At 38.2% G+C, this 27,231-nt stretch overlaps 1 protein-coding gene across 1 annotated transcript in view; it reads right to left on the bottom strand.

Annotated features, from left to right (window-relative positions):
* Positions 1–27,231, bottom strand: part of SI (sucrase-isomaltase) — a gene marked incomplete at both ends in the record, with an annotated part of 47,934 nt that overhangs the window by 977 nt on the left and 19,726 nt on the right. Inside the window, 27 exons of the mRNA XM_084267575.1 lie at positions 340–510; positions 2,488–2,537; positions 4,028–4,116; positions 4,400–4,524; positions 5,461–5,517; positions 5,613–5,697; positions 6,656–6,804; positions 8,210–8,326; positions 8,419–8,453; positions 8,886–9,019; positions 12,268–12,406; positions 13,346–13,430; positions 13,902–14,036; positions 14,288–14,350; positions 14,799–14,906; positions 15,018–15,146; positions 16,043–16,168; positions 16,262–16,374; positions 16,494–16,590; positions 17,434–17,602; positions 18,816–18,970; positions 19,456–19,665; positions 21,067–21,216; positions 22,122–22,292; positions 23,619–23,668; positions 26,012–26,100; positions 26,485–26,609. Coding sequence (XP_084123701.1) covers positions 340–510; positions 2,488–2,537; positions 4,028–4,116; positions 4,400–4,524; positions 5,461–5,517; positions 5,613–5,697; positions 6,656–6,804; positions 8,210–8,326; positions 8,419–8,453; positions 8,886–9,019; positions 12,268–12,406; positions 13,346–13,430; positions 13,902–14,036; positions 14,288–14,350; positions 14,799–14,906; positions 15,018–15,146; positions 16,043–16,168; positions 16,262–16,374; positions 16,494–16,590; positions 17,434–17,602; positions 18,816–18,970; positions 19,456–19,665; positions 21,067–21,216; positions 22,122–22,292; positions 23,619–23,668; positions 26,012–26,100; positions 26,485–26,609 — 3,126 coding nt within the window. The remainder of the gene's footprint in view (positions 1–339; positions 511–2,487; positions 2,538–4,027; positions 4,117–4,399; positions 4,525–5,460; positions 5,518–5,612; positions 5,698–6,655; positions 6,805–8,209; positions 8,327–8,418; positions 8,454–8,885; positions 9,020–12,267; positions 12,407–13,345; positions 13,431–13,901; positions 14,037–14,287; positions 14,351–14,798; positions 14,907–15,017; positions 15,147–16,042; positions 16,169–16,261; positions 16,375–16,493; positions 16,591–17,433; positions 17,603–18,815; positions 18,971–19,455; positions 19,666–21,066; positions 21,217–22,121; positions 22,293–23,618; positions 23,669–26,011; positions 26,101–26,484; positions 26,610–27,231) is intronic.

The raw sequence follows: 27,231 nt of genomic DNA, 5'->3' as shown, positions 1-27,231 counted from the left end.
TATGAAAATACTTGTAGGTGCTTTTCCTTCCTTTGAATCTCACAGGGTGCAAGTAAGCTATTAGGAAACCAAGCACAAACCAATCCAACACTTCCCCACTGTCAGAAGCAGTTTAGGTTCCTCGACTGGAATTTCTATGCTTAAAAGCCCTACCAAGCTTCCTGCACGATGTTCACTATAGATTAAACAGTGTATTATATAATCATTACCTGGTGGTAGCTTAGGCATCGTGCTGAAATGCATTTTAAACATGGTATTACAGCTGAGAGCTGAGTCTCCAAAGATTTCAGAGCATATATGCACTGTGAAGGTGGCATTACCCTGCAAATGGCATCTTACCTTCTTGACGTTGTTGTACTCCACGGTGTGAGCTGAGGTGATGGGCTTGCTGTTCTGTGATACGCTCACCTGCTTAACAATGGTGGGCACCCCCAGGACTTTAATTTCAGTAAACATTAAGTTGTTTGGATCAGTGTAACCGGAGTGCGAAACACTGATATCTAAAACATTCTGAAAGAAAAAGGAAAAAATAAACAACAAAAAAACCTCAGAGATTGTCATTAGGTTGGTACAAGTCCACTTGAGCTTTTCCACTGCTTCCCTCTCTTCCTATGTTTTAATTAGTACTTTTTTAATACCTGAATGTTTTTTTTTTTATTTTCCAAATGTTGAAGGCTTCAGTTTTCTTCACATGGTTAATCTGGATGGATCCTGGGCTCTGCTGTGTCTTTAATTGCCACTCAGCTAATAGGTGCCAGGAGCAAAGCAACTAGATGCTCTTAATCCCTGACATGGGCAGCAAGTGCTACATGGACAAACCTCTCCACCGCTGTCACAGGGACAGCAGCAACGCCTTATCTCCTGGCTTCCTAAGGCCTGATCCAGTCTCTGCTTCCCCTGCTTTATGCCCTCCCAGAACAGCTCTTCCACCTCCATCAGCTCCCTCAGCACTCACAGGTCCCTTTACATTTCCAGTTGCTGTGATTTTAGGTAGGTTATAGGCATGGGGTTTCTACAGGGTGCAACCCAGGTCCTGCAGGACTCCAGAGGGCAAACGTCACGTATAGCAGCCCAGGGATGATGCTTGCTGGCACAAGCATGATCCCTTGCAATTGTGTTTTGATATAATTCTGCATATTTAGTTCTTAGAAGGTAATATTTTTTAGCATATTTTTTCTTTGCTGGTTGATTCAAGACCTCTTTAATTATGGTCTTACCAACATTCTGTGAGAGCAGGAAAAGGTGCATTTATTTTATAATCTCCTTATAACTGCAAATAATGAATATTAGCAAAACAAATTTTTCTTCCTTAGCAATTAACATCCAATTATTTGACAAAGACAGAATTAAATGAGAAGAAAGAACAGTGTGGATAAAATTAGAAGACATTCTGGCACCCTAGAAAACTAATGAAATAACAAAGCGTGCTTTCGATTACAATAGAAAAAGCATTTCTTTTAAACCAAAAGTCCATATAATTACAGTTTAATTTAATTCAATTCCAGGTATTCAACTGGTTATGATAAAAATTGAAACCTGATATCCCAGAAATGCCAGTACTTCAGACAAACATTCCTGTTCATTGACTTAGTTACTCAGGAATGTGCACCACATTTACTGTGCTGAAGAATCAAGAGAAAAAGCAATTCTGAATGGAGGCATTGCCTTCACTCCACCCTCCATGCAAAGCTGTGGCTAGAACTAAGGTGCTTCCCTCTGCTGTCCCATCAGGCTGTCCCTCGTGGGCTTTGCAATGTGACATGGCCACAGTGGCAAAACCCACCATCTCCTATGGGATGCTGACCTGTTTCTACAGAATTCGACATCATAGGACTGGGACTCAAGTTTATGACTCATAAACACAAACGCATCTCTGGTTTGTCATTGATGAGAGGGCATGAGTTGGACTCATGAACGGGGCAGGTCCTAGATTGCACAGCAGAGAACAGAAAGGAGGACCCTGAACTTGCAAAATGGGGTAAAAAACTCTGTCAAGTGGGCATTCTTGAGAAGAAAGCTAAACTCTTTGCTGGAAAGAGATACTTCTCTGTAGCTGTAGGCCAGGGTCAAAGCCTTTTGTCCTTCGAGTTTCCTGTCTGCAATCTCTAGATTCCTTCTCACCAGCCAGGACTGGTTTTCCTGGCACAGTTGTTCTGACCCACCTACAAGCTCCAGATGTTCTGCACTGATGTGATCTCACTTTATAGAAATCACTTATGAAGTAAACTTTCACTTTCATAATTATATCAGAAATTACAGTGCCTCAATTATATACCCTCTTTAACAATATGCTGAAATTAGTATCCTCAAAATCATTCTTGAATTTGTTCTTATCACAGTTAAATTATATTATTTGTAATCTATTCAATCACAAGCATAAATTAGTGTTAGGGCAGGATATCTAGAAGCTCCAAATTAAAATCACTATAGTTAAAATAACAGCCACCTAAATTGATTATTTAGAAATGGTGAGGTAGCGTTGCATACCTGATTAGCAGTAAATGATGTCAGTAGGTACACACCATTTTCATATGCATCTGTTAGAAAAGAAAGAATAAAATAAAATTTATTCACTCTTCACCTTATGGAATACATTAGCAAAGCTTCAGTTCAAGAACTCTGTCCATTTTCTATTTGCAAATATATGGTACGTCTAGCTGTACATAAAGTTCTGTGTTTCCAGATGTATGCTTTTAGACATAAACCACTTCCTGACAGGACTGCGTGCTTTTAAATGAGGACCAAATAAGAACATTTTAGAGGTAAGATACAACACAAGGAAAACAAACAGCATCAGAAGATCAAGGGTTTTAAGACCAGCAAGAAAAAAAAACATGTTTCTCGCTGAAGAATACATAAGAGTAATTTCCTACATCCACTTCTGGTCACTGTCCAATTACAGCTGACCATGATGGACCTTGATGCTTCTTTGAAATCACTGTAGTTTATTTTATGAATCCTATAATTCAGCACTAAATGAATTAGTTCTGATAATCACAAGCACCACAGGTTCTTGCCTTTCTGCACCACCAAAAACAGATCACAGGCATCCTGGTGCGATACACTTTGTAATTTATGCTAATTTCTTTTATCGTCTGACTTCCACATACATAGCCATCACTTCCAAATTCCAATGCTAAGAGGCTGTGGTGTACTTGAAGCACCTCAAAATACACTAAGAGCATCCTACTAACTTCCCTATACATCATTATGCAAACTAACACCATTTTCTCCATTACTTTCAGTAATCTTGGATGACAACTTATTGTTATTACAAAGGTAATATACTCTGGGTGGAAAGGATAAATGGCATTTAAGTATCTCTTATCTGAAGACAATTTAAATACATTAATGTTGAGGAAATTGGTTAAAGCTTCCCACATGATCTATGGTTATGGTTCCCATAGGTTTGAGAACAAATCTTTGTTATCAGTGTTGCCTTAGGTCCAGGGCACAATTTCATTTCTACAAGATATTAATTCTATAAATCATAGCATTATGGAGTTTAAATCAGGAAAAATCACTTTACTATAATGCTAATCTGAAGGTTTAATTCAGTTTTGTCTCTGAAGGCATGTTCAGATATGTCCTCCAGAAATGTGACTGTTTTGGCCAGAGTCCATCTTTTCCATCTGCTCCTATTGCTCTTCCTCAAACAACCCACACTACACTGAGGGCTTCTAAGGCAAAAGCGACCACCAGCACTTCTTTTCCAAGGTGATGGCTAAGTGATGCAGTTTCTTACAGTTTGGAGTTTCCACTTTGACCACTGTGTTAAGGTTAAAAACTGCAGACAGAACACCTTGTAAGTCAGCTATGGAGCATTATTTAGTTTTTGAGAGCTGCTCTAAGTTGTTTCATCTGTTCACAGTTCATATCCTTGGGTTTTGTTTTGTCTGTTTTAGTTTGGGCTTTGAGTTTCCTCCAAGGGTGGCAGCTTCACAGCCTCTGTAGGCAACCTATTGAGTGTCTGACCATGGTCACAGCAAAAACAGAATTTTATGAGGGCAAGAAGTATCATACATACCAATGAGAACCCCATCATCCCAATACAGATCTCCTTCTGCAAGCAGGTTGTCATCCAAAGCAACACTGAGTCCCATTGGGTTTTTGCGGCTGTGGAAAACAAAATGATGTTTCCTCAATTTCCACAGCTAATCACAGCTCGTATGTATCAAAATTCAGAATTTTTTTACAGAAATATTGTATGCCATTCAATTGATCTCCCATACGCATCTTCCTACTTCCATAGTGTTAAAGACAACCATTAGGAAGAAAGTAAAAAGGAAAACCAGCCATAAAGTTCCAGTATATCATAAATGTAGCTTCTCTGAGGCCTGGCAGAATTTAGATGTAATTGCAAAAAACCTAAGTTTTTAATTTATTAGGTTAGTCTTACCTGTAAAAAGTTGTATTTGCAGGTTTTTGCCAAGGAAGGATGTACCCGCCTCGGATATGCAGGTTGATATGTTCCAAAGGAGCATCTAAAACTCTGAACTGTCCCCTAAAGCCAATATCTTCATCCTATTTATGAAAAAAAAAAAAAGTCATCTACTGAATTGCCCTTGTTTTACAGGGTTTTTTTAGAATGAAATAATTTTTTGCCAGACAGATTAATTAGAAGTTACTGCAGGAGGAACTCCATAATGCTTTTAATAGAAACTCTGAAATTATATATCTATAAAAGACTGGTTTTGCTCTAGGTGACAGCAGCTGAACCAAAGGTGTCAGACCAATGAAATATGAGTTTGTGATTAAAGAAGTGATTTTTGATGCCTGCTCTTTCTATCACCAAAGCTTTTCTGATTTTCTGTGCAAGATGATGCTGGTAAACCTGCTCTTTCTCCATTGCAGCTTCCCTTACAAAGATATCATGTATGTCATTTGGGGGTTGAAAAAAGCAATAGAATGATTTTACACAATGACAGAAAGCAGGGGCTGGAAGGGACCTCTGGAGATCACTTAGTCCAACCCTGCAGAATCACTTCAAGCAGGCTGCACAAGATCACATCCAGAGAAGGAGACTCCCCAAACTCTCTGGGCAGCCTGTCCCAGCGCTAGGGAACCCTCAAAGTGGACAAGTTTTTCCCCATGTTGGGGTGGAACTTCCTGATTTCCAAGCCCATTGCCACTTGTCCTGTCACTGGACAAGAGTGAGAAGAGAAGAGTCTGACCCCTTCCTGTAGACACACACCCTTTACATATTTATAAGATATAAGATTTCAATTTAAAGGTATTATTTCACCTTATAATTTACCCTGTGTATTATTATACAGGAATCAAGGGGGTTATATTTTTTTAAATCAGCTAAAATATTACGTTGCTGAGAACTGATACTGAATGAAAGTTTGTAAAAGGTAGAAAGAGGGTTCCCACCTCAGCACCACTCAGCACACCCTGCTGTTGTCTGAACAGCACCATGAAGAAGACTTAGAAAATAGAATTTTTAAAATTACTCACCGTGTAGTAATCATACCAGCGGGCATTGGGTAGGTAAGCATTCACTGTTACAGCACTCTGGAATTAAACATACAACCTTTAGGTACCTTGAATCAAAAAGTAATACATAGCTAAAGTGATTTTAATATTATCATAAGGGCTTAAAAATGTACCTGTTGCATCACAGGGCTGATGAGCAGTGCAGGTCCCCAAAGGAACTGCTCATATATTTCCCAGGTTGTTCTGTCTTTTACAAACCTGGAGGTGAACAGCATAACGATTAGACATTGGGTACTGGACTTCTCCAAAGTGTTCTTTAAAATACTTCTGTCAGTAATTGAATCTACCATTCCTAGTATCTACTATTTCCTCGTCTTTAATCTGGTCTTAGTAATTCATAGATCAATTAATGCTTGTCAAGAATGCATAAAGATCCTAATGTGAAACTCATTAGAGAAGTGCAAGCTATTAGCTTTCTTTTATTTGCCATTTCTTTGCACTTGCTTTTCAGTATATTCAGATCACAAAACTCAGGTGGTCTGTTGTGCTTAGCCAGTATTAGAAATAATAACAGGTAGTGGACAAACTGGGAACTACTTTCTTATTTGTGCCACTTTTTTTCTTAGAGTTGCTTTGAAAAAAGGCAAGTCAGTGCATGCAAACAACTTGGCGTTTCTCAGGCAAGAAATGTGTGTAAGACAACAAGACCAAATCTTTTAATAGAATTAAAACTTTTGCAGGTACTGCCCCTCCTGGCCAGGAACAAAGAAGGCTTTGTATATCTTTTTTAATACTGTTAGATATAGCTGCTATATCAGATTGGGCACAGAAAAAAAAAGATATTTTTCCCTGTAAAACTGCCAATTTGAGGCAGCAATCTCTCTTTTTTGCTTAAAGTTTTTGCCCGTCTCTGTTTGCAGCATTTAAGGTTTTTTTTTAGTTCTACCTATTTCCAGTATCAGATGTCATTTTTTTCTTGCTTGAAAAAAAGCAAGAGTTTTATATTTAAATATTACTCCTAGAGAGGCAAATGTTCAATTTTGCACAGTGCAAAACATTTTGATATTGAAAGCTCATCTTCTTAATCTTGTGCTTTTTTTCTCATTTAAATAAAAATTGCTGTAACTAAAAAAATAATAAAAATTATTCTTAGGACTGTAACTACAGAAGCTTTAGTGGAAATTCCTGGTAAGGAGAGCAAAGGAGTTGCACTTACTCGTGGAGCATGGGGCGGATCACGGTGCTGCCATGGGCATGGGCGTGATGCATTAATGTGTAGAAGTAGGGTAACAGGGTGTATCTTATATTCAGCACATTCCTGGAAATGTCCTCAAATGTTGAGTTCCAGGAAACAGGATCTTGCCTCTGAAAGGGAAGGGACCATTATCAGTCGAGCTGGATTATTTTGTTCAGAAAAGCTAAATAAAAAACCCCAAACAGCCAAAATTAAAAAGCCAAAGAACATGTTAAAGAATTTTTTTATGTTTACAAAGGAGTTCCCATTTAGCATCTTTTTTCTTTCATTCTACATTTCCTTCCAGGCTTCATATAACCTATTAGTGTTAGTAACTACCAAATGTCCATTAAAATCAATACAGTAAGAAAAAAAATAAAAGGAAATTTCTCCTTTGAACTACAGCAACTTCATTTTTTTAATCTTAATTAAGGAGTAAGCGACACTAAAAGCAGTAGGTATCTAAGCATCTCTGTCAGCCCTAAGAAGGGAATGAGAAAGGGGGAAGGTGGGAAAAAATGTGTGTGTGGTAGGGAATCGTGTAAAAAATGTCTAATGAAAAGTGTCCCAAAGGTGTGACCCATCCTGGTGTATAGAATTTATTCTCCTTTTCTGCAAGGCAACACTCAGGACTTGCAAGTAGAGACTGAAGCACTAATGTCTGATGTCAGGGAGCACTTCCAATCTTTATTGAATGTATTGAACAATACATTGGGCAAGACTGGGAGCAACATGATAACCCTGAATCTGTATTTTGAAAAGCTTTAAAAGTCCCATCGAAAGGTGTGCCTCTGCAAGATAAAGCTCACGCTTTTTGAAAAGGAGACTTTAATCCATTAGATATATGCCATATAAATAGCTCTACTCTGCTGGACCTCAAGTTCTAACTGGAATTGAAGTGCTGTTTCTTTTTTCTATTTTTCCAGTTATCTTGTTTTACAGCTTTCTACCATATAGAACAGCCCTCCATTTAGGCAATTATTTTCCTTTACTCTTAAAAGAAATACAGTATCTGATGGTGGCAAATGTGCAAAGCTGAGAAATTGCAGAGTCTTGCTCCAGAATCTTATTACACTGCTCCATTTTCTCATTTGTTGTATAATTATGGACAATTAGGCTGGAGAGCACCAAGGTCAGGTTTGCTCCTTTAAGTGCGTTTGCCATAAAAGCACTTGAGTTCAGTCTTGCCACTCTAGTGCATTTCCATGCAAGTGGCATATGGGGAAAAAGAAGCAGGAGCTGGATTTGGTGTAGGCAAACACACAATACATTTCCTTCAAGTGCCCAAACCCCAGAGCAGCCTCTCTGGGGGGTATAACCCTCCTTCCCCAGGTGAGGGGGAGGCTTACAGCAGAACTAGCCTATAAAGAAAGAAGAGGCTTTTCTGATGCAAAGCCAAACGTGTTCCTTTCATGTCCATTTTGCCTGGAACACACTTTGTTTACTGTGAGCCAGGCAAACTTGTGTGATCTTCTGGCTGGTCTCTACATCTGTGTGGCAAAGGCTCATTAACAGCAGTTATAAATTGCAACTCACCTTTGTCCCTTTCTCGTTGTGATTCCTTGAATACGGGTAAAACGCGCCCAGCTGCATCCAGCGAGCACACAGCTCATACTCAGAGTCTTTGAAGAAGCCACAGATATCAGCTCCTGTCTGAAAGTTTAAAAACAATCCAATTGGAATGTTATAAATTCTTTTAGAGCATCAAGATAATTACAGGCAAGTTAATAAATTAATAGGCTTACATAAGATATCCCAAAGAGACTGAACTCCATCATACCTGAAAGGAAAAATAATTCAACATTACTAGCTGCTTTGGGGTTTTTTCCCCCTTTGGTATGCTGATGGTTATATAGATGATACATATTGTAATGCTGAAAAGAAAAAATCCCCAAAGAAAGCCCCAGAATTCCTCTAATCTGTCATGTTTTTCTGCTACAGAAAGAGATGGGAGCTGGTTGTTGGGAAGCAAAGAAAGAAAGGAGTAGCAGGACAGAAGTCATGAAGGTGGCTAGTCCCAAGGGAACAAAATTGCCCTCAGCATCTGGTGCAAAAGCAAAGAGAAAGTAGTAAAAAGTAGTAAAAAAGGCATTAACCACAATTTGGTTACTGAACTCTTTCAGCTAAAACCCCCATTAATACTAAAAGCAAGTAAATGACAGAAAAGAAATAACTTCACACAGTTTATGCAGATACTTTTCGTTCTACATACCAATAATAGATTTAGCTAGCTGATCCCAAGCTGCAGTGTTATCACCAAGCCAGTGTCCTGCCCATCTTCCACTGCTGGGATACGTGGAACGAGTGATAACAATCCCACGCTCCTTTGTGGCACTCTGCAAAGCTCTGCCAGTGAAAAACAGAAAGAAAAACACCAAACAAACAATAAGAAACTCTACATTACATGTTGGAACAGAGCTTATATTTTCATAGTGAAGGGCAGCATTGTTGTATGAACATGCACACATCCAATCCAGATGTGCTTGTGACAGTGTTTCACTGCTCAGCAGCAGTGTCAGCCACCCTGCAGCTGGAAAGAGAATGAGCAAAACAAGGAGGTGCAAAAGTAAATTTCCAGCTCAGGCTAATTGCAGTGTGGGGAAAATCAGAATGTAACCCAACTTGCACAGTTTCTAATGGCTTTTGATGAGGTCCAGGCACATCATTCCTGTCTTGAATGCACCTTAGAACTTGCAGCAAGAGCTGAAAACAATTTAACAAAACACATACCACAGAGATCATAAGGGGAAAATAGAGTTGCTGGGAATATCCTGCTCTAGTTGTCAAAAAGGTATTGGAACAAAACACTAAGTTGTGGATTTGTAGTCACTTCAGAAACACCCAAGAGACATGATATCAATATGAAATGACCAACACGGTCATTTTTTTAGAAAGCAAACGAGTTAAATCTGCAGGTTTCTGCTCAGGGCAGGTAACAGGCCTCACAACTAATGTGTGTGGTTGCCTTGGCATTTGCTGACCTCTTAGTCTGAGCACATTTGGCTTCCTCATAAACAGAAGAGATTTCTATCAGATGTTAGAAACCTTTTGAGGATGGTGGGACCTATTTGTCTTTGCCAAATTACAGACAAAACACTACAGGGCAGGAAACATAGAGGAGCTCGGGGTTGGGGGGTAGAAAGAAACAGCTAATACTAGAAAATTACTGCCATGAAGTTTTCAAGATGCTCTGGAACTAAAATCAAATGGCCTTGCTCAGGATCATTGCTGTTATAAGTGGAGATTGTGGCTTGCCCATGGTTCAGAAGAGCTCCTGAGGTAGGGCTATGAATGAGCAAGGTAGAGAACTGCTTCACCTATTAACCTCATTACCTCAAATAATAAAAAAAAACGCCCATAAATTCAATTAAGCCTTGGCCATTGCCACAAGGTACCTGCAAAGTTAAGCAAGTAAACTTCAGGAAAAAAAAAAACCAACCAACAAAAATGGGTTGAAGGGAATTTATGCTTCCCACTTGCACCACCAAGGATATGGGCACCTTTCTCTGCAGCACATGCTGCTGGTCTTTGCTATGTGACAAGCACAGAGGCAGTACAGCTCCACTTCCTTAGCACAGCTCTGCACCCCATGCACACGTACTAACAGTCATTACAGCAAAGCACTAACCCACGATACTAGTTAGAAAGCTGCACTGATTAACTCACACTGCTCTCCAATGCTTGCTCACAATAATTGCCTAAACAGCTGCTTCAATAAGGCACTATTTATTTATTTTTCTACAGGATTTGCCACTTCATTACAGCTAAAACTTGAAATGCAAAGAGTGTTACGTAGTGTGTAGAGCTGCTCAAGGATGAGCATGGCCAAGTGTTTATTCGAGGTGCCAGCTCTCTGCTCCAGGACTGAGCTGTAGCTCTATTCATGAAAAGCAATTACTCATGTCACGAAGACCAAATTTACCTCCAAGTGCTTACGACTCTCACTGGTAGGGGTTCTGGCTTTCAAGTCATCTCTATTACTGTACCTCTCAAACCAGAAGGAAATCTTTCACTACATGTCAGTTTGTACTTAATACATAGAAAAGGTGGTAATATTCCTCTTAGTGTTAAATTAGTGTCTACTCACAGTGCCCAGGAGTGTGTTATTTGGCTGACAGCAGAAGCATCAGACAGCCCTTCCTGTCCTGTCAGCAGTTCTGCTCCTGTCCTGACTGGCAGAGCTGTGATGGCACACTGCCAAATACAGCATCCACTCCATCAAACATTCCAACAGCCTTGATAGTCTCTTCGTTGATGGTAATATCAAAGGTACCGAGGGTTTAAGGTGACTGAGATCTATACAGAAGCCCCGTTTCCTTGCTTACTCGTTGAATCGGAAATAAACAGCACAGATCTATTATCATGAGATCAGATGCTATCTGAAATAGGCTGGGGGACTATTCAGGAGAGAACAGATAATGACACTTGCCTTGGAACTGAGAAAATTAATCCTTAAAAGTAAAGCCTTATGCACATGGTTTGCATTTTAAAAGTCACTGCTTCCCCTTTTCACTGCTACTAAATTTGTTTTCAATTGAGGATGTAACTGAGCCCTTCTCCAATAAACACGGTTAAAACCCTATATTCGTTTCGCCTCCCTAGATGTACAGTGTGAGGCAAACCCAATATCCACCCTAAGAGTAAAGCAGGTTCAGATCTGTTCTCCATTCTACCTGGTGAGTGAATATTCAAGTGATGCCTTTAGACTGAGTACTCTGGTTTACAAGGCAGAGCATCACCCTGGGACGGCCTTGCTGGCTGTCTCATATAGAAACCTCTGCTGAACAAGCAGCAAGTTGTGTTTGAGTGCATTGGGACAAGGAAATGCTCCATGGCAAGTAGTTACACCCAAATTAATGTACTGGGAAATAGCACCATGGCCATCTTATTTTATAATGTGGGTCAACAGTAAGGCTGGCACAGTATGACATTGTCATGGATCAAATCAATCCTCCTCAGAACTGATACAACCAAGAGTAGCTCCCCAGTTAGGTGAGCAGTAAGTTTCTTTACTTGGGTAAACTGTCTTTAAGACATACCTTGAAAAGTGTCTGCTCAGGGTCAGTGGTTTTAAAGCTGCTAAACTCAAAGTGAGGACTTTGCTTGCTTGTTCTGGGACAGTCAGTGATGCAGCTGCAGGTATAGATATATGCTTGAGCACATGGTGAGTTTTCCTTCTAGCTAGCTCCAGTTGCAGAAGCTATTTATCCCAGTCAAAGCACAGAAGAACTGCTTCAGCTCAGACCTGTGCAGACCCATCTCATCTTCACCCGCACATCCTATCCTGCACCAGCTCAGGTTCATACCACCCTGCTTGCACAACTGAGAAGATCACTGTGCTAACTGCACCACAATGTGGCTGAAATACCACCAGCTCCAAGAGCTACAGCACTGTTGCTCAAACTTCTGAACACCATCACTTCCAGCTGAACTGAAGAATCAACTGAAGAATCAAAAATCATTGGAATGAAAAGAAAGACATCTCAGCAGTGTTAAAGGAACTGATGAAAGTTTTGGCCTTGAGAGTATAGGCACAGAATATTCATCTGCTGCATATTTTGGAAACAGAAATGCAACATGCAAATTTCACTTACTCAAGGGTGGGTTTCGTTTGTGACCATCCATAAAGGCTGTGGACATCGTAGTGTCTCACTGGTCTACCGTCTGGAAGATATTGTTGACCTTCCATGCATGGAGTTTTGACAGTTAATCCATCTGTCCGGTATCCCAAGTCTATTGGAAAGGTAACAAAAATATTTCATATTAAATTGAGCATTATTTAAGTTACTTTTTTTCATAACCTTTTAGATATTTAATTTCTTTAAGGTCTTTATACTGGTTTTATTTATTTTTAATTTTAAAATTTGTTATAAATTATATATGGTTATATAATATACAATTATAAAAATAATTATAGGAATAGTATTTCCAAAATGGCATATTTCTAATGAAGGCATCTGGGTCTATATACATGTTGATAGCTCAGTTACAGGTGCCCTTACTGGAAAGACTCATATAATAAACAGAGTATATCCAAACTCAAAGATATCTTTGTAAACACTGTCATATCATCAATATAAACAGAAAAATGGGTGGGCTTGGTAGAAGGTCTGTGCCTGTGTGTTAACCTCCTGTCAGTTTCTGAGAAACTAGTCAAAATAAAGACGTTAACAGTAGGCAACAGGACTATGGTAATAAAACTTTATTAAATAATTACTAATTACTACTGCTTTACTCCAGTACTTAAGTAAAGCCAAGCTAAGAAAGCTAAATATTTCACTATATAGATAAATGGTAATGAGAGGAGACAGAAGGATGTTTTCTAAATTCTAAATTAATTGCTTTATTCATCTGAGAAAACTGCAAGACAGAGAACTACATTCGCTACCATACCTAAAGCAAAGCACCTAGATATAAAATAGGTATCAAACCCCATATGCAGACAAGTAGCTGAAAATAACTTTACTCTTAAAAACTGCCAACCCAGGTACTGCTCCCAGTGAAACAGATGGGGTTGAAGTGTGCCCATCACCTCAGGAAAAATAGCCACTTTCACTTGGGAGTTGTGGTTCTATATACTTAACTTTAGGTATTTACCCCACATACACTATATAAGAAACTATGTAGTAGTCAGGACGATCTAAAACTGTTTTAAGGAGTGATCAGACTTACAAGGTATATACGGTGGCATATTTAGGAGATCATCTCTACAGCCGCCAATGGCGCCATTCATAAAAGCTGCCGGTTCATTCATGTCCTAAAAACATTGAGCAAAACCTGATTGCATTTGCTTCAAACCTTCAAAACACACTCAGTTGTAAATTGCAGACAAGCAGTATTGTAAGACCACCTCAGGAGCCCTTGCAGCTGCAGTCTCAGTCTGCTTTTCTATGTTTTTCTTGATAAATTCACATGGGAGATGGTGAAGGACAGGGAAGAACAGAGTGTCCGAACTCTGTGTGTTGCGGTGGAGGAGGAAAGTCACTATGTACTGATGCATTGCAAGTGTACAACCTAGAGCCAAAATGATGCCTTTGGCTGGGAACTGAGGTCCTGCCAGGTGCTCTGCTTGCTTTCCTCCAGATAGGGTTTTATTTTACTTAATAGCAATTTAATTCCAAATACCATCTGAGCTTTGACAGCAGCACATATATCGTGTAACGTGGCCCTCAGCTAGTGTGTAGCAGAGGAAAAAAAATTCACAAATCAAATGCATTTCTACACTTACAATCCAGAGGCCATCAAACTTGATGCTTCTCGAGGGGTTGGTGGGATTGTTGTAGAACTCCAGAATTTCTCTCTTCCACCATGCTGCTGTGGAGTTGCGTAAGAAGTCTGGGAAAGCAGCATGTGCTCCGTACAGCTGTAAAAATAGTGGCAAACAAAACAGATACATGATTTAAAGCATCCTGCTGTTGAAATGTTGGAGGATTTTTTTTTTTAATAATATTAAAAAGTAAAATTACTTGTTCATTAACTTTTTTGGCTCTGTTAGGAAGGCTAGCCACTTTCTGCACTTTACTCCGCCCACAAGATTTATCAGTTTATTCCTATTTTCCTTAATTAACGTGCTGCTCTGTCTATATTTGAATCCATAACCAAATCAACATTTACCTGTATTTGGGTTTGCTCAGGCAGGGACTCATTGACTTCTACATTGGGAAGAAATGGCCAGACCTAATAGGAGAAAGGACAATTTAAAAATAATCAAACCACATTGAATGTGAACTGAGCATCATCCAGAGACAGATAAAAGTGGTTTACTATGACACTTTTGTGAATGAGACTGCAAACAAAAATAAACAAACACAGAGTTTCCCCGTGTGGCTGGCACTGAAGATAAGACTGATGTGTTCATAGAATCATAGGATGGTCTGGGTTGGAAGGGACCCCAAGGATCATAGAGTTCCAACCCCCCTGACACAGGCAGGGCCACCAACCTCCAGGCCTGGATCTACACAAGGTTGCCCAGGACCCCATCCAACCTGGCCTTGAACACCTCCAGGGATGGGGCACCCACCCCCTCTCTGGGCAGCCTGCTCCAGCACCTCACCACTCTCTCTGTAAGTGTTGCTCACTTGGATACAGCACACCTCTACTGTCATCAGCTTTTTAAGAACAGTACCTTGGAATATATAATGTCATTGGTACCAGGCCATTTTATGAAGACATCATCCTCTACGCCTCTAGTGAAGGTAGGATAATTGGTTTCATTTCCAGAGATGGTTGGATCCTACAATTAAAAACACATTTACCCTTATGCTCAAAAAAACCAAGTTTAGAAATGCTGTTGAATAATTCTGGAATGATATATTGAAATTTAAAAGCAGTATTCCAAACTGACCAGAATAACGATAAATCTCATTCCTTCACTTTTTATTTTGTTAACCAGATCCGGTAATCCAGCAAAGCGTGGGCCAATGGTGAAGTCCAGTTGCCTTTCCATATAGTCAATATCTGCATACTGGACATCCTGCAGTCCACAAAAGAAGAGAGATTTAACTATATTTATATTCTGATATAAATACAAAATTATTTATATAAAAGTATTTACATTAAATAAATATATAATTGTATTTTATATAGCTATAATTATAATTATTTTCCCCCCAAAACCCGTATTTATTTTAAAAAACGTTGCATATTTATGTGCAAAAAATAAGTAAACTACTGAACTTTTGAACTGCAAAATTTGAAACAGCTCTAATTCAAAGCTAAAGCTACTGAATGAGTATTGCACAACCTGTCAGCAAGTCCAATATAATATAAACCTTTCACAACTGCATCTAGTCTGAAGGTAGAAATTAATACACGATAGACATAAATGTCCTGGATTTGTACATGTGCATACGCACACAAAAACTGTGTGTATGTTACTATATCTATAAGGAAACAGTGGAAATGTTTATTCTCTATTGAAATAGAGATGTTAATTATATACAAAATGAAGAGTCACATTAAATTTACACTATAATTTTGTTAGATCTATGTGCTATTTCAACTTTCCCAACAAGAGTCTGTGCCAAATCATAGCTGACTTAACCTAGAACAATGTACCATTGAAATGATGCTGTTTCATTTCCTTTCCTGCTTTTTATCCTAATTTTTGTTTTTAATCATTGCTCCTTCATAGCATAGCAAGAGCCCATGACTGCCTAAGGCATCAGGGTGATTCTGTGGTATGAATGAAAAGGAAACTAGATTTACTATGGCCCAGAGTGTGCAGAGAAGTTCAGCTCTGGCATAAACCATAATCTGCTCTGCTATGGTGGTTTTTTGGTTGGTTTTTTTGATTTTGCATTTACATGGTCTTAGTCAATACTCTGAAAGTTCAGGCATAAGCTCAAATATTAACTGCTACCAGCATACATAGGGAATGTTTGCTTTCTTCATGGCCTCCACCAGGTCAGCGATTTCCGTGTCGTTCCTGTATCCATAGCGGCACAACTGGAATCCCAAGGACCAGTAGGGTGGCATGACCGGTCGTCCAATCAGCTGAAAATGAATGTATATTTGTGGTGAGCAGGTGAAAATAAAACAAACCAAACCAAAGCTCATCATTAATTTGTAATAGAGTAACAATCCTACAGCAGTGTACTCCTGAACAACAAGTTCTGGTGTTGGGCCCAAAACCATGTAGAAGTCAAGAATTCCTCCAGTGGTGCGGTACGTCAGGGCAGGGGTTGGCTGGAACGTCACATCTGGAAAAGGAGGAAGTGAAATGAGAAAAGGGTGGATTCACCACTGGACTCACCACTACTGCAAAACACTGGCCACAAAAATAAAACACATTGAGAAGATAAAGTGAAGGTTTTCTTACCCATTGCATTACTGTTAAGCAGGAGAACGCCATGGGCATTGCTGTCTGGTTCAAGAGCCATGTAAAATGGTTGATAACCGTAGGAATTCAGCTTGTACTGCAAACAAATTAGAATATATTCTACTAGGGGAACATTTAAAGCATTCACCTATTCACATTTATAAATAAATTTAGTAAAAGATGAGAGACACAGCTGCCAAACATACAAAAAATAACTCCAAAAATTATATACTTATACCCTACATAGCTACAGAAACTTCACAATTTGTGTCAGTCCTGCTCAGACTGACCAGGCACGAAAGAAAAGCAAAGGTATTTCTGCCTTTTCAACTTGCTAATCAGCAAGTGCTTCCCAGGGACAAAACTGTCGATTCTTTTCAAACAGTCAGTGTCTATATCATCAGGAGATGTTGGTGACATTCTGTTTTCTTTAATTTAGTAAAAATTATACTGAAACCTGAACTGGAAGTTAGAGCTATAATTAACCACTATTATTTCCTTGGCCATTCCATGCAAACTGCAAATGTTGTGCTGTCTTGTAGGAAATAACATGAGGATACACATAGAAATAAGATTTCTGATTTACATCTGTACCCATATATTTAATTTCAAAGTAGTGGGAATTATCCTGGTACACATCTAGCTTTCAGAGTATTTAGCTGAGAATAGTAAAAAAAAAAAAAAGGAGGAATATGTTGTTATTTTTAAGTCTTCCAACATCTGACTCGGGGCCTGAGCTGCACACATGGAGGTCTCTGGTCACAAAGAACAGATTTGAGAAGACCATTGCCACTGAGAGACCATCCCAATGCCATGATAAATAAGACCAAAATCAATATGTGTCCACAGTACCAGTGGACATTCACTGGACTTTCAAGTTGTTCTGAATACCTCTGCTCTTTGGCTCATTGGTCCAAAAGCTATATTTACTTCTACTTACAGTAGGAGCCTGATCCCTTGTGAACATTCCCCACGTGTTCCAGTTCATGTCACGTCGAAACATGGTATGCTCAGTTTCTCCAAATCCATATATGTACTGGGATGCTAGGCGGGTAGAGATCTGAATGAACATGTCACTGAACGTGAAGGTGGGCAGCTGAGAATCCCAGCTAAAATGGAAAGAGAGGAAATAAAACCAAGAATATGTATCCTCAGTGCTGTGTTTAGCTGGCAGACAATTTTTTTTAGGCTACTCTCTTTCTTTGAAAATCTCACTCTTCACTAAGGTGGAATCAAACTCTTACAGTTATTGAGAACACTTGAATTGGGATGTCTAAGAATTTGATACGCAGTTTAGAGACACAAGGTTGTCTATGTCCCTCAGATGTATACTATGCACAAGTATAATGCAAGGCAAGTTACATCGTATTTAGGGAGAAAATTTGTTTTAGTAGAGTATGATTATATTTTCCTCCGATACTGATCCTTGGCACCAAGTGAAATAAGGTGTTTTGTACAGTTCAGGGGAATTTTTGTGCAGATTAAACTGAAACTGTATTCATATGTTTCATTTGTTGTAAATCAGCATCTTTATAGTCGGAAACCAAACTGCAATCTGATGGTGCTCTGCCAAAGAATGACATCGTTCCAGGAGGCTGGATTGCAATTTGTCCGATTACTCTAGTTGGCAAAAAGGAACTCTGCTTGCAATTAATCTTGAGGGCTTAAAAAAATGACACGAGAATGCTTCTTTTAAATAAAAAATACAACACACGCAACAGTTAACATCACTGTTTTTAGCTTTAACTTAAGCTTATTCAAGGAAGAAAATGAAGCTTCTTTCAGACTTATTAGGTATCATGTTACCAAAATCCATCTGCAAGTCAGTTGAGGCAGTACTTTCTTCTACTTTTTTTTAATCCTAGCAATTCCCAAAAACCTAACCCAACAATCAGTCCTTAGTGATCAGTGCTGTGGTCACCTAAGGAAAATTTCAGAAATTGTAGAAAACCATTGTAACTCCCATAGAGTAGGGAACTACATGAGAATGGACTTCAGGGTTGTCTGCATTCCACATTTCAGTATCTTGCAGTGGACTTCTAGCAAGTGAAACATTATGAAGTGACAGGGGAAAAAAACTTTAGATAATTATGAGAAAAAAATAGGATAACACTCAAAGCATCATGTCCATCCTCCCCTTGGTCAGCACTCTCTGAAGCCATCTCTGCTGGATTAGCATCTGGCAGACAGAGCCATTTCATGGGAAAGAAGCAAAAGTCAGTCTTGATGTATTTAAAACATAGTACACACACAAAAAAAAGCATTTGGCTTGAAAAGAGCTAATAAAACCAAGTGAAATAACCCAAAATTACTATGGCTTACATGACTGTTCCTGTGTTTTTGCGCTGAATCTGTATCCCAAATGGGTTTTTCTGAACTATTACGTTATAGAGTCGATCTGCATCCGTGCTTGTTGGGGTGCTTGGGAGATTTAATGGTACAGGAACCTCGTATCGTGCATTTTGATAATCATAAATCTGGGAAGTAAGAATTGATTTGTATCAAGGAATGAAGGTTGCTCTTTTTTAAAAAAATAAATCTTATCTATACCAATAGAAATATGAATTACTTAAAATTAGTAGTTGTTGAAAACACTGAACAATACTGTATTAAAGATCTTAAAATAGATGTAGAATGATTAACACAAAAATAATTAGTACAGTCATGATAATGCTTATAAATTTACCTTAACGTTAAAAATATGTCTTTAAGTCCAGAGTTTCTGGTTGACATTACATATATACACTGACTTTACACCATTGATTTGTGTAACTTCATTCTATAACAGATGTGAGCTAAGAGCAATGACAACTACTTGGTTAGAATGAGAAACATATTTAGGAAAGGGTGCTAAAGGCTGGGTAACAAAATTAACTATAAAAAGTCCTTATAAATTTCATAAATAAGACTATTTTTAACAATGGGATATTACACACTCATAGAAATTTCAGAACAATATTACCTTAAATTGCAGCATGTTGTTGAGATGGTATTTCACCTCCAAGCGTAGCGTACTAATTGGTGTAGTGAATTCCTCATTAGCTCTGGCCTTGGCACTGTTTAAGATGAGGTTGGCTGACAAACCTGATGAGGTGTATTCTACATTGTCTACAGTGTAGGCATTGTCAGAGTTGAAATAGCAGGATGGAATATCTGAGTCTGATGTTTTTGGCTGCAAACAAAAATGTGTTTCAGGTTAGTGACCTATGCTGGCCTGCTGTATTTTTTGTTACTGCAATCCAAAGCTCCCATTTTTATCTGACACCTGGCAAATGTAGAGTTTTGGTAAAAACCTTTTTGTAACAAGCGAATAAAAAAGCAGTAGTACAGAACCCATTGAACTCTATGTTAAATCAGGTATAGCCAAACAATATAGTCAAGTCTGTACAGATAGTTCAGCCAGAAAACCGAATCCACACACTGGAGATGGATTCAGTTTCCCTACATCTGAGATCCTCAGCTCAAACCCAGGACACAGTTTCACCTTGCCCTGGTGAAATTTGTAAAGCTTTTTCCCTTTTAATCCCATTGCTCCCTGGTCTCTGGCTTACACAAGGTAATGTACCCAAATCCCATTAGATATTCAGGCAACACCAGATGAGACCTTTCCATTGGCGTTATTCACAGGAATTATCGTTAAAATACCCACTGAGAATTACATCCTATTTATCCAAGATCTCCTGACAGCAAGATCAAAATTACTTTCTGTTTCCTGCTATAGCTGAACATAAATGCTCTAACTAGGTATCCTGAGGTTAGAGGAGATGATTAGGCTAATGCACTGGCCTTCCACCTCTGGATACTCACCATCAATCCTGCCTAGTTGTTCAAATGAAGCTATGCCTGCTCCACACATTGAATTGCTAATGAATATTTATTCAGCTGTCCTCACCTACTTCAAAGCACCTTTCAGTATGAGCAAGGGCTCAAAACATACCCAGCCCATAACAGCCCCATAGTATGGGAAAAACCATTTCCAAATGTCCAAAATTGAGGGAAAAAAAAAATGTATTCCCAGTAGTGCCACCAAATCATGAGCAAACCTCAACTGTCTCAGCTGGGGTATGATTTGGAAATATCTCCTTGATGTGGTTATACACAATTAGGTTCACATGTGAATCAAAATTTCTGGGGAGTGAAGGATTTTTTACCAAAGTGAGGTCCAGAGGAAGCAATCTGATTCAAAACGTGCTTCAGTGATTACTAAGGCAACACAAAGGGAAGAATCCTTGCAGGTCACCATGCCAGTGAAGCAGAAGAGGTGGCTGAAGGTACTGATCTGAAGTCTATTCTATTTTGCCATAATTCTATATTCTTTTTTTTCATCTTTCATAAAGTACCACATCTATCCTCAAATTTTGATACAGTTTGGAAGAACAGTTGCCAACTACCTTGATTTTAGTGAGGTAAATAAATCTGTGAGTGCCATCCAGCTCATGTCTGGGCCCCTTTTGATTTAAATCTGAGAAACTTCCAGACTACTTTTTCCACTGGAACTATTACAGAGAGAAAGTTATGGTTCTAGAAACCAGAATTTCTGTCACATTCATTTAGAGAAACAAATCTTGCTTACTTTCCAGACACAGCCAAGTTGTTCACATTTTGGTTGTGTTGGGTCAAGTCCGGGATAACAATTAAACCTCTCATTGACACTCATTTCTTGAACCCATGTTATTGTGTAGGATTTTCCCAGTTCAAGCTGAAGTCCTGATATATGAGCAACCTATAAATATAAAGCAAGGAGGAGTTGTTAAATCCCAAATCACATCCATGTTTCCTTCAGTTAGCAGAGATGTTCGTCCTCAGAAACAATGCATTTTGCTACATCACAACTCACAAAAACCCTTATCCTGGAGTATTTGATACAGTTTCACTTCTACAAATCCACACAACCGATATTCTTGCAGTTAAAATCTGAACAGTTAAGAATCTAAAAAAAATTATGTCAATCCCACAGCTCCTTGGAAGCAAGGAGGAATAAAGATAAAGGTTCAGGTCCTTCATCTTTTGAAATATGAATGCAGGAGGTAAGAAAAAGCTAAAATATTTTTATTTTGATTGAGTAACTGATAACATATCAGGTAACTCAGCTGCTTGTGATAATAAAAGAGAGTGCACATTGCAAGTGCAAAGTATGTAAGCACTGTCCTAAGCTTCCACTAGCAGCAGCATGTTTACTTGCTTTGCACAGAAATTTGTGGTGTTGCCACTTTCCTGTATTCAGCCTGTAAAAATCTCTCTATAAAGTGATGAAGGAAGTTTAAACAGTGTGCTTGAATTAGTTTTAAAAAATTAATGTAGAAATACTCATCTAAACAATAAATATTTTGTATCCTCCTCTAACATCAAACAAAATCACAAAGCTATTCCTCTTCTTAGAAATTAAATTTTGCTACGTGTCTAAGTGTATAGCTAAACTTTCTGTGTCACTGAGGGTCAGCAAGCAAAACTTAGACGTACTTAGTATGCAGCTGAGTTGAATACAAGTGTACCCTTGTTCTCTAATAAAACACATGATGCGTTCTGTTGAAGCAGCCTTAGTACTGAGTACTGTCCTTTGCATCACCTTGATTTTATATATTGCTGTTTCAAAGATGTTTCCTTCCCATTTCCCTGTTATCTTTTTACCTTTTCCACAGCATCATAGGCAATAGTAATTGCACGATTTTGCACAACATTGTTCTGAGTTACAGAAACTGATACTATTTCCTGGAGTGCTCCAAGTATCTTGATTTCTTCAATTCTCAAGTTGTTTGGATCAGTATAAGCGCTGTTTACAACATTCATTTGTAGAATATTCTGGGGGGAAAAATACAGTGATCAGATTCTTATCAACAAAATTATTCCCAAATCCTCTTGATTCAACTTTTTTTTCTAATTGCACTTTCATGCTATAGCATAAAATAAGCCAATACCTTTTTTTTTTCTAACATATTAATTGTTGCCCTGCTTGTTGTCCTTACAATAATGCTTTTCTAAGATATACATGATGTGCTTCATAACCCTATTTCAGGTTCCTCTTTTTGCTCACTTTGGAAATAAGAAAAAGCTGACATGCATCTGTGATAGGGCAGCTAAACTCTACTCAGCTGTTATCTCACTAGGATCTGACAAGCAAAGGTTTATAGTCACTTTTCCTGATAAAAGTACCAGTTCCTACCAAACTGCATTAGCTATTCTTAGATTAAGAGTCCAAAGAGCAGAACTGTACCATGGCACTCACACATACCAGTGTATCACTTATGACTCTCCATGTGAAAGTTTATGTTAATTTTTAATTCAACGTCATTACAGCCAACTGATGATTTGGCTAAAAGTTTCAAACTCCAATTGTAACTAAAGGTTTCTTATCTACAAGTGATGATATGATTATGTGTGATTAAAAATAATTAATGCACATGCTTCCACCTTCTAATCCACTCCCAGGTTTGTGTGCTTCCTCTCTCACTTGTTGCCCTGCTATTGGTCAGGACAAGGAAAAGAATACCTTTAGCAGATATTACTGTTAAACAAAAACTATGCTATCATACTACTTTCGATCCTTATCGCATGATATCTCTGCTTAATATCGAGTAGAAATAGTATCTGGACTTCACTCTGCTATAAATTAAATCTGCTAAGATAGTTTCAGTTTAAAAGAAATATTAAAAACCCTAAAAAACTTAGTCCTGGAGTAGGTTCTATGGGCTCAGGCAAGGTACAGGCCTTCCTCTCACTCTTTGGAAATATTCATTTCTATTTCCATAGCATACAAAATGCTTTTCCAACTGCCAATACTTTGAGGATCGCAAACACTGCATTCACCTCCTTTCTGACTCAGTTTTAACCATGGCTGCGCTTCTATAGTACTCTTGCCTAACAAAAACTGCTGCTGAGTTTGTTATGTGGAAGGAAACTGGAGTTCTTTACATACTTTTATTAACTGGGAAAAGAAAAAGCAAATAGCAGATTTTCATCACAGTAAAATTACAGTAATTTGAACATGAGTCCACTATGGGTTTATCAAATATCTTGCTTCTCAGTAAATCTTATCAGAGAATAAGGAGGGAGGAAAGAATGCCCTTTGAAGATACTGTTGACAAAAACTGAACATGAAAACAAGATCATTTAAAATAAAACACTTACATTGGAAACTGAAAACTCATAGTAAATGTAGGTTTTTGTCCCAATTGTACCTGAAAGGGAAGGAAAGAAGTGACACTTACAGCACTGAAAGGAATGGCATTAAAACCAGATGGTGCCAGTGCTAGAGACCAAGGAATTGGTAATTAGCATCATTACTGCATTCAGATGATGTACCAAATATCTCAAATATTTACTAATTTTTCTTTGAGGAACTGAAATTTGTCTTTTTCTTTTTCCTATGCCAGGAGATGCTAATTTTCCATTTTTTTTCAAATAATTCCCCGAAATCAGCTTTCCTAAGCTGTTCTACTTTTTTATTCTACTGCTATACCTTCTTGGATTTTCTCAAATGTAGACATATAGCTCAAAGATAATAATTTAAAGTAGTCAAAAGAAGCTTTTTTTCATGCAAAAATGACAATTATATTAATGATCTATGCCATGGAACTGCAAAAGAAGAAATAACAAGCCATTGGAGAAAGAAATAATAAAGCCAAGCTATCTGGCAATTTTTTTCAACATAGAAGAAGAAAAATACCATCATTGCAAGTAAATGGTAAAAAGTTTCCCTGAAAAGATTGCAATCTGTACGTTTTGGGCAGGAAATAACATCATAAGATGTTTTATTGTTTTGTTTCTCAACAGAAGCGAGTACAATAATAGCTTCGTTATTTTAGACCTTGACAAAGGAGAACATATAGCTGTCATATCAACAACCACCCAAGGCCTTCAATATTTATGGCAGCAATAATCAGCCCAATCACAGCTTTATTTCTTAAAAGCATCCCAAAGTTCCTCAAAATTTAACAATAGTAGAGACCTGAGTTTTTTTTCTGAGATTTGTACAGTTAGAATAAGGAAAGAGACTTATACTCATTGAATGCATTATGTAGAGGACAAGATAAATATGCAAGTAGCAAAAGTGGGAATGCAATTTTGAAGCCAAAGAACTGCCTGCTGTCATGGAAGGTCAAAGCCCTGGGCCCTGCACAAGTGAAACAAATAGGTTGAGACTAAGGATAAAGGTAGCTTTTAGTAGCTGGAGGTTAAAGATCTAAAGAGCTACATGACATAGATAAAGAAACTCTGACATTTATACCACTGACAGTAGTGCACATGCACAACAGGACATTAATTAGAGAAGATCAGGTCTACTTAGAATGCACCAGCATTAATTGGCATATGCCATAATCCAAAGTCCTGAAATCTAAATGACATGGTTCACTGCAAATAAAAACAATAAAATCTGCCAAATATACATCCTTAAATCATTTTAATACCAGCTTGGGTACTTTGTAACAGTTCTTCAAAAAATCAATGCAGAATAACTACTCAATCTGCTTACTGACTTTTCTAAAAAGTATATCATCAAGGAAAAAGGCTGCAAGAGCAGTTAGAAGGATTTAAGTACCCCAGACATATTCAGTTTAGTGGACATAAGATGCCTAACTAAATCCTCAGAAATCCCATAGAAAATCCCACGGTTAAAGAAACTTCATTTATCAACATTTCTTTCATCTTAAGATTAAGATGAAGAAAATATCTTAATTTTTGCAAAGTTCTTTCATTGCTCTAGAATAAACTTCTTTCCTTGGACAGCATGTGTCCCAAAAGGAGGTTTAACTTTAAATTAGAGGTTTGTGTCCTTATTTTTTTTAAAAAAACCTGTCTTGTACTCTTAATGCAGTGTTGTACCCTAAGCACAAAAGGTATGTGTGCTGTGAATAGCCTGGCAGAGAAAAAAAATAATTGGTGAGGTAAGTAGTACTGATGCCAGTGCATCACAAGAGATGAGGTTGACCGGCCTTGGCATAATCATAGTGACTATCCCAGGGGGAAACAAGTTCTCCAACAGCTTTACTAAGGTTGGCAACATGACAAACACAGCCCAGACACACTTACTCACGTGCTTATGCACCGGGATGCTGCGGAAACCAGATGACAAAAACCCAGTTGGCTCCAATGCCAAACTTCTGAGGTAACACAATTTCCACTGTTTTCACAAGTAATTTAAAGAATTCCAGAGACCTAATAATGGTGCTGGCTTTTTGTTTTCTACTGATTCTTAGTGTCAAAGACTAATTAAGCACATTCTTACACCAGTTGAAACTAATTTGGATATATACCAGAATATATATCACTCTTCACAGTGTGGTTGAACAGTGAGCATGCTAATGTACCAAACCTTTGTATACTTAGGGCTACAGTGAAATCTGAAGAAGAAAAAATAAATTAATACTAATCACAGTCATTCACTTAAAAGTGGTGAAAAACTACTGACATATGAGTATGTATTAATGTCTTATTCTTGGTCCATGAAATCAGTAGGAAGGTTGACACTGTGAAGTATTATTGCCTTGTTAATACTTATTTCACTATTGAATACTACTCACCTGTGGATTCTCCATCATCCCAGAACAACTGCCCAGAAGCTTCATTGTTGTCATCCAGGGCAATTATAAGTCCCATTGGATTCCTACGGCTGTGGAAAGAGAGAATTTCCATCTTACATGTATATCAATTACCTGATCAACCTTAACACATCCTTAATGTTCACATTAAGAATGCGACTCCTAACAAGTCTGCAATATTTGGAGAACTGCCTTAGATTAGTCCTTGGTTGCCTTTCATGTTCATGTAAACAGATTAATATATATGTCAAGTTTATGAGATGCTATGCAAAAAACCCTGTAAGTAATCACTGAACCTGTAATTTAAGGAGTTGTGGAAGTGAGGTATGGCTCACAGTTACTCCCATATTTCAAGGTGAAAATGCTAAATGCAATCAGCTGCTACTGATTTGTAACCTGGAAGTCCTCAGCCTAGTCCTGAAAAACATATAAAAGTATTCAGTTTCGAAGCATACCTTGCAACAGTTGTGGTAGCTGGTTGTTGAATTGGGTAAATGTAGCCTCCTCTCAAATGAAGTCCCAGTTTGTCTGCTGGCAGGTACATGTCGATCCACTGTTTTCTTGCTGACATTTTTGTCCCCTTATCGACAAGGATGTAAATGAGAATGGGTACATTGCATTACTTGCTGCTGTGAACATTATCTGAAGTTATGAATTTCATCTTAATGCTTCCTCTTAGAAAAAGCTTATTATGTAAATATATATGCCAATGGGCACATAAAAGTGAAACAAACTGCCTATCAGTATGTCATAAAACAACTCATAAATCAACAGCTCTCACTCTAATTTTGGCTAAGTCAATGTAGAGGAGCAAGTCCTGTTGGGACTCTGATGAGAATGTGGGAATCTGACATGAACAATGTCTTTTCTCACCCATCAAAATGATCAATGCAGCAACAGGAAAGCTATTTGCAAAAATGAGATTAGCAAACAATAATTGCAGATTTTTGTGTATTATAATTAGAATTATTCTGTTTAATTTTATTTCAGACATGGTCTTTGCTAAAGTGTCCACTCAGTCTGTCTCTTGTGCTTTAGTCAACACCTCTATGCCCTTTCTTGAGGTGTTGATTTATGCACATTTCCCACCATACCTTCATCCCTTGTCTCACCATTTCCTTCCTGTGGGTCTTACGTTAGATCACTGTCACTAAAGCAGGACTGACAACCTTATTTTGTCACTTCACCATTTAGAAAAGCTC

Source organism: Gallinula chloropus (genome assembly GCF_964237585.1).
Source record: "Gallinula chloropus genome assembly, chromosome: 8".
NCBI lineage: Eukaryota > Metazoa > Chordata > Aves > Gruiformes > Rallidae > Gallinula > Gallinula chloropus.
The sequence above is the reverse complement of the archived record's forward strand: the minus strand, read 5'-3'. Positions and strand labels throughout refer to the sequence as shown.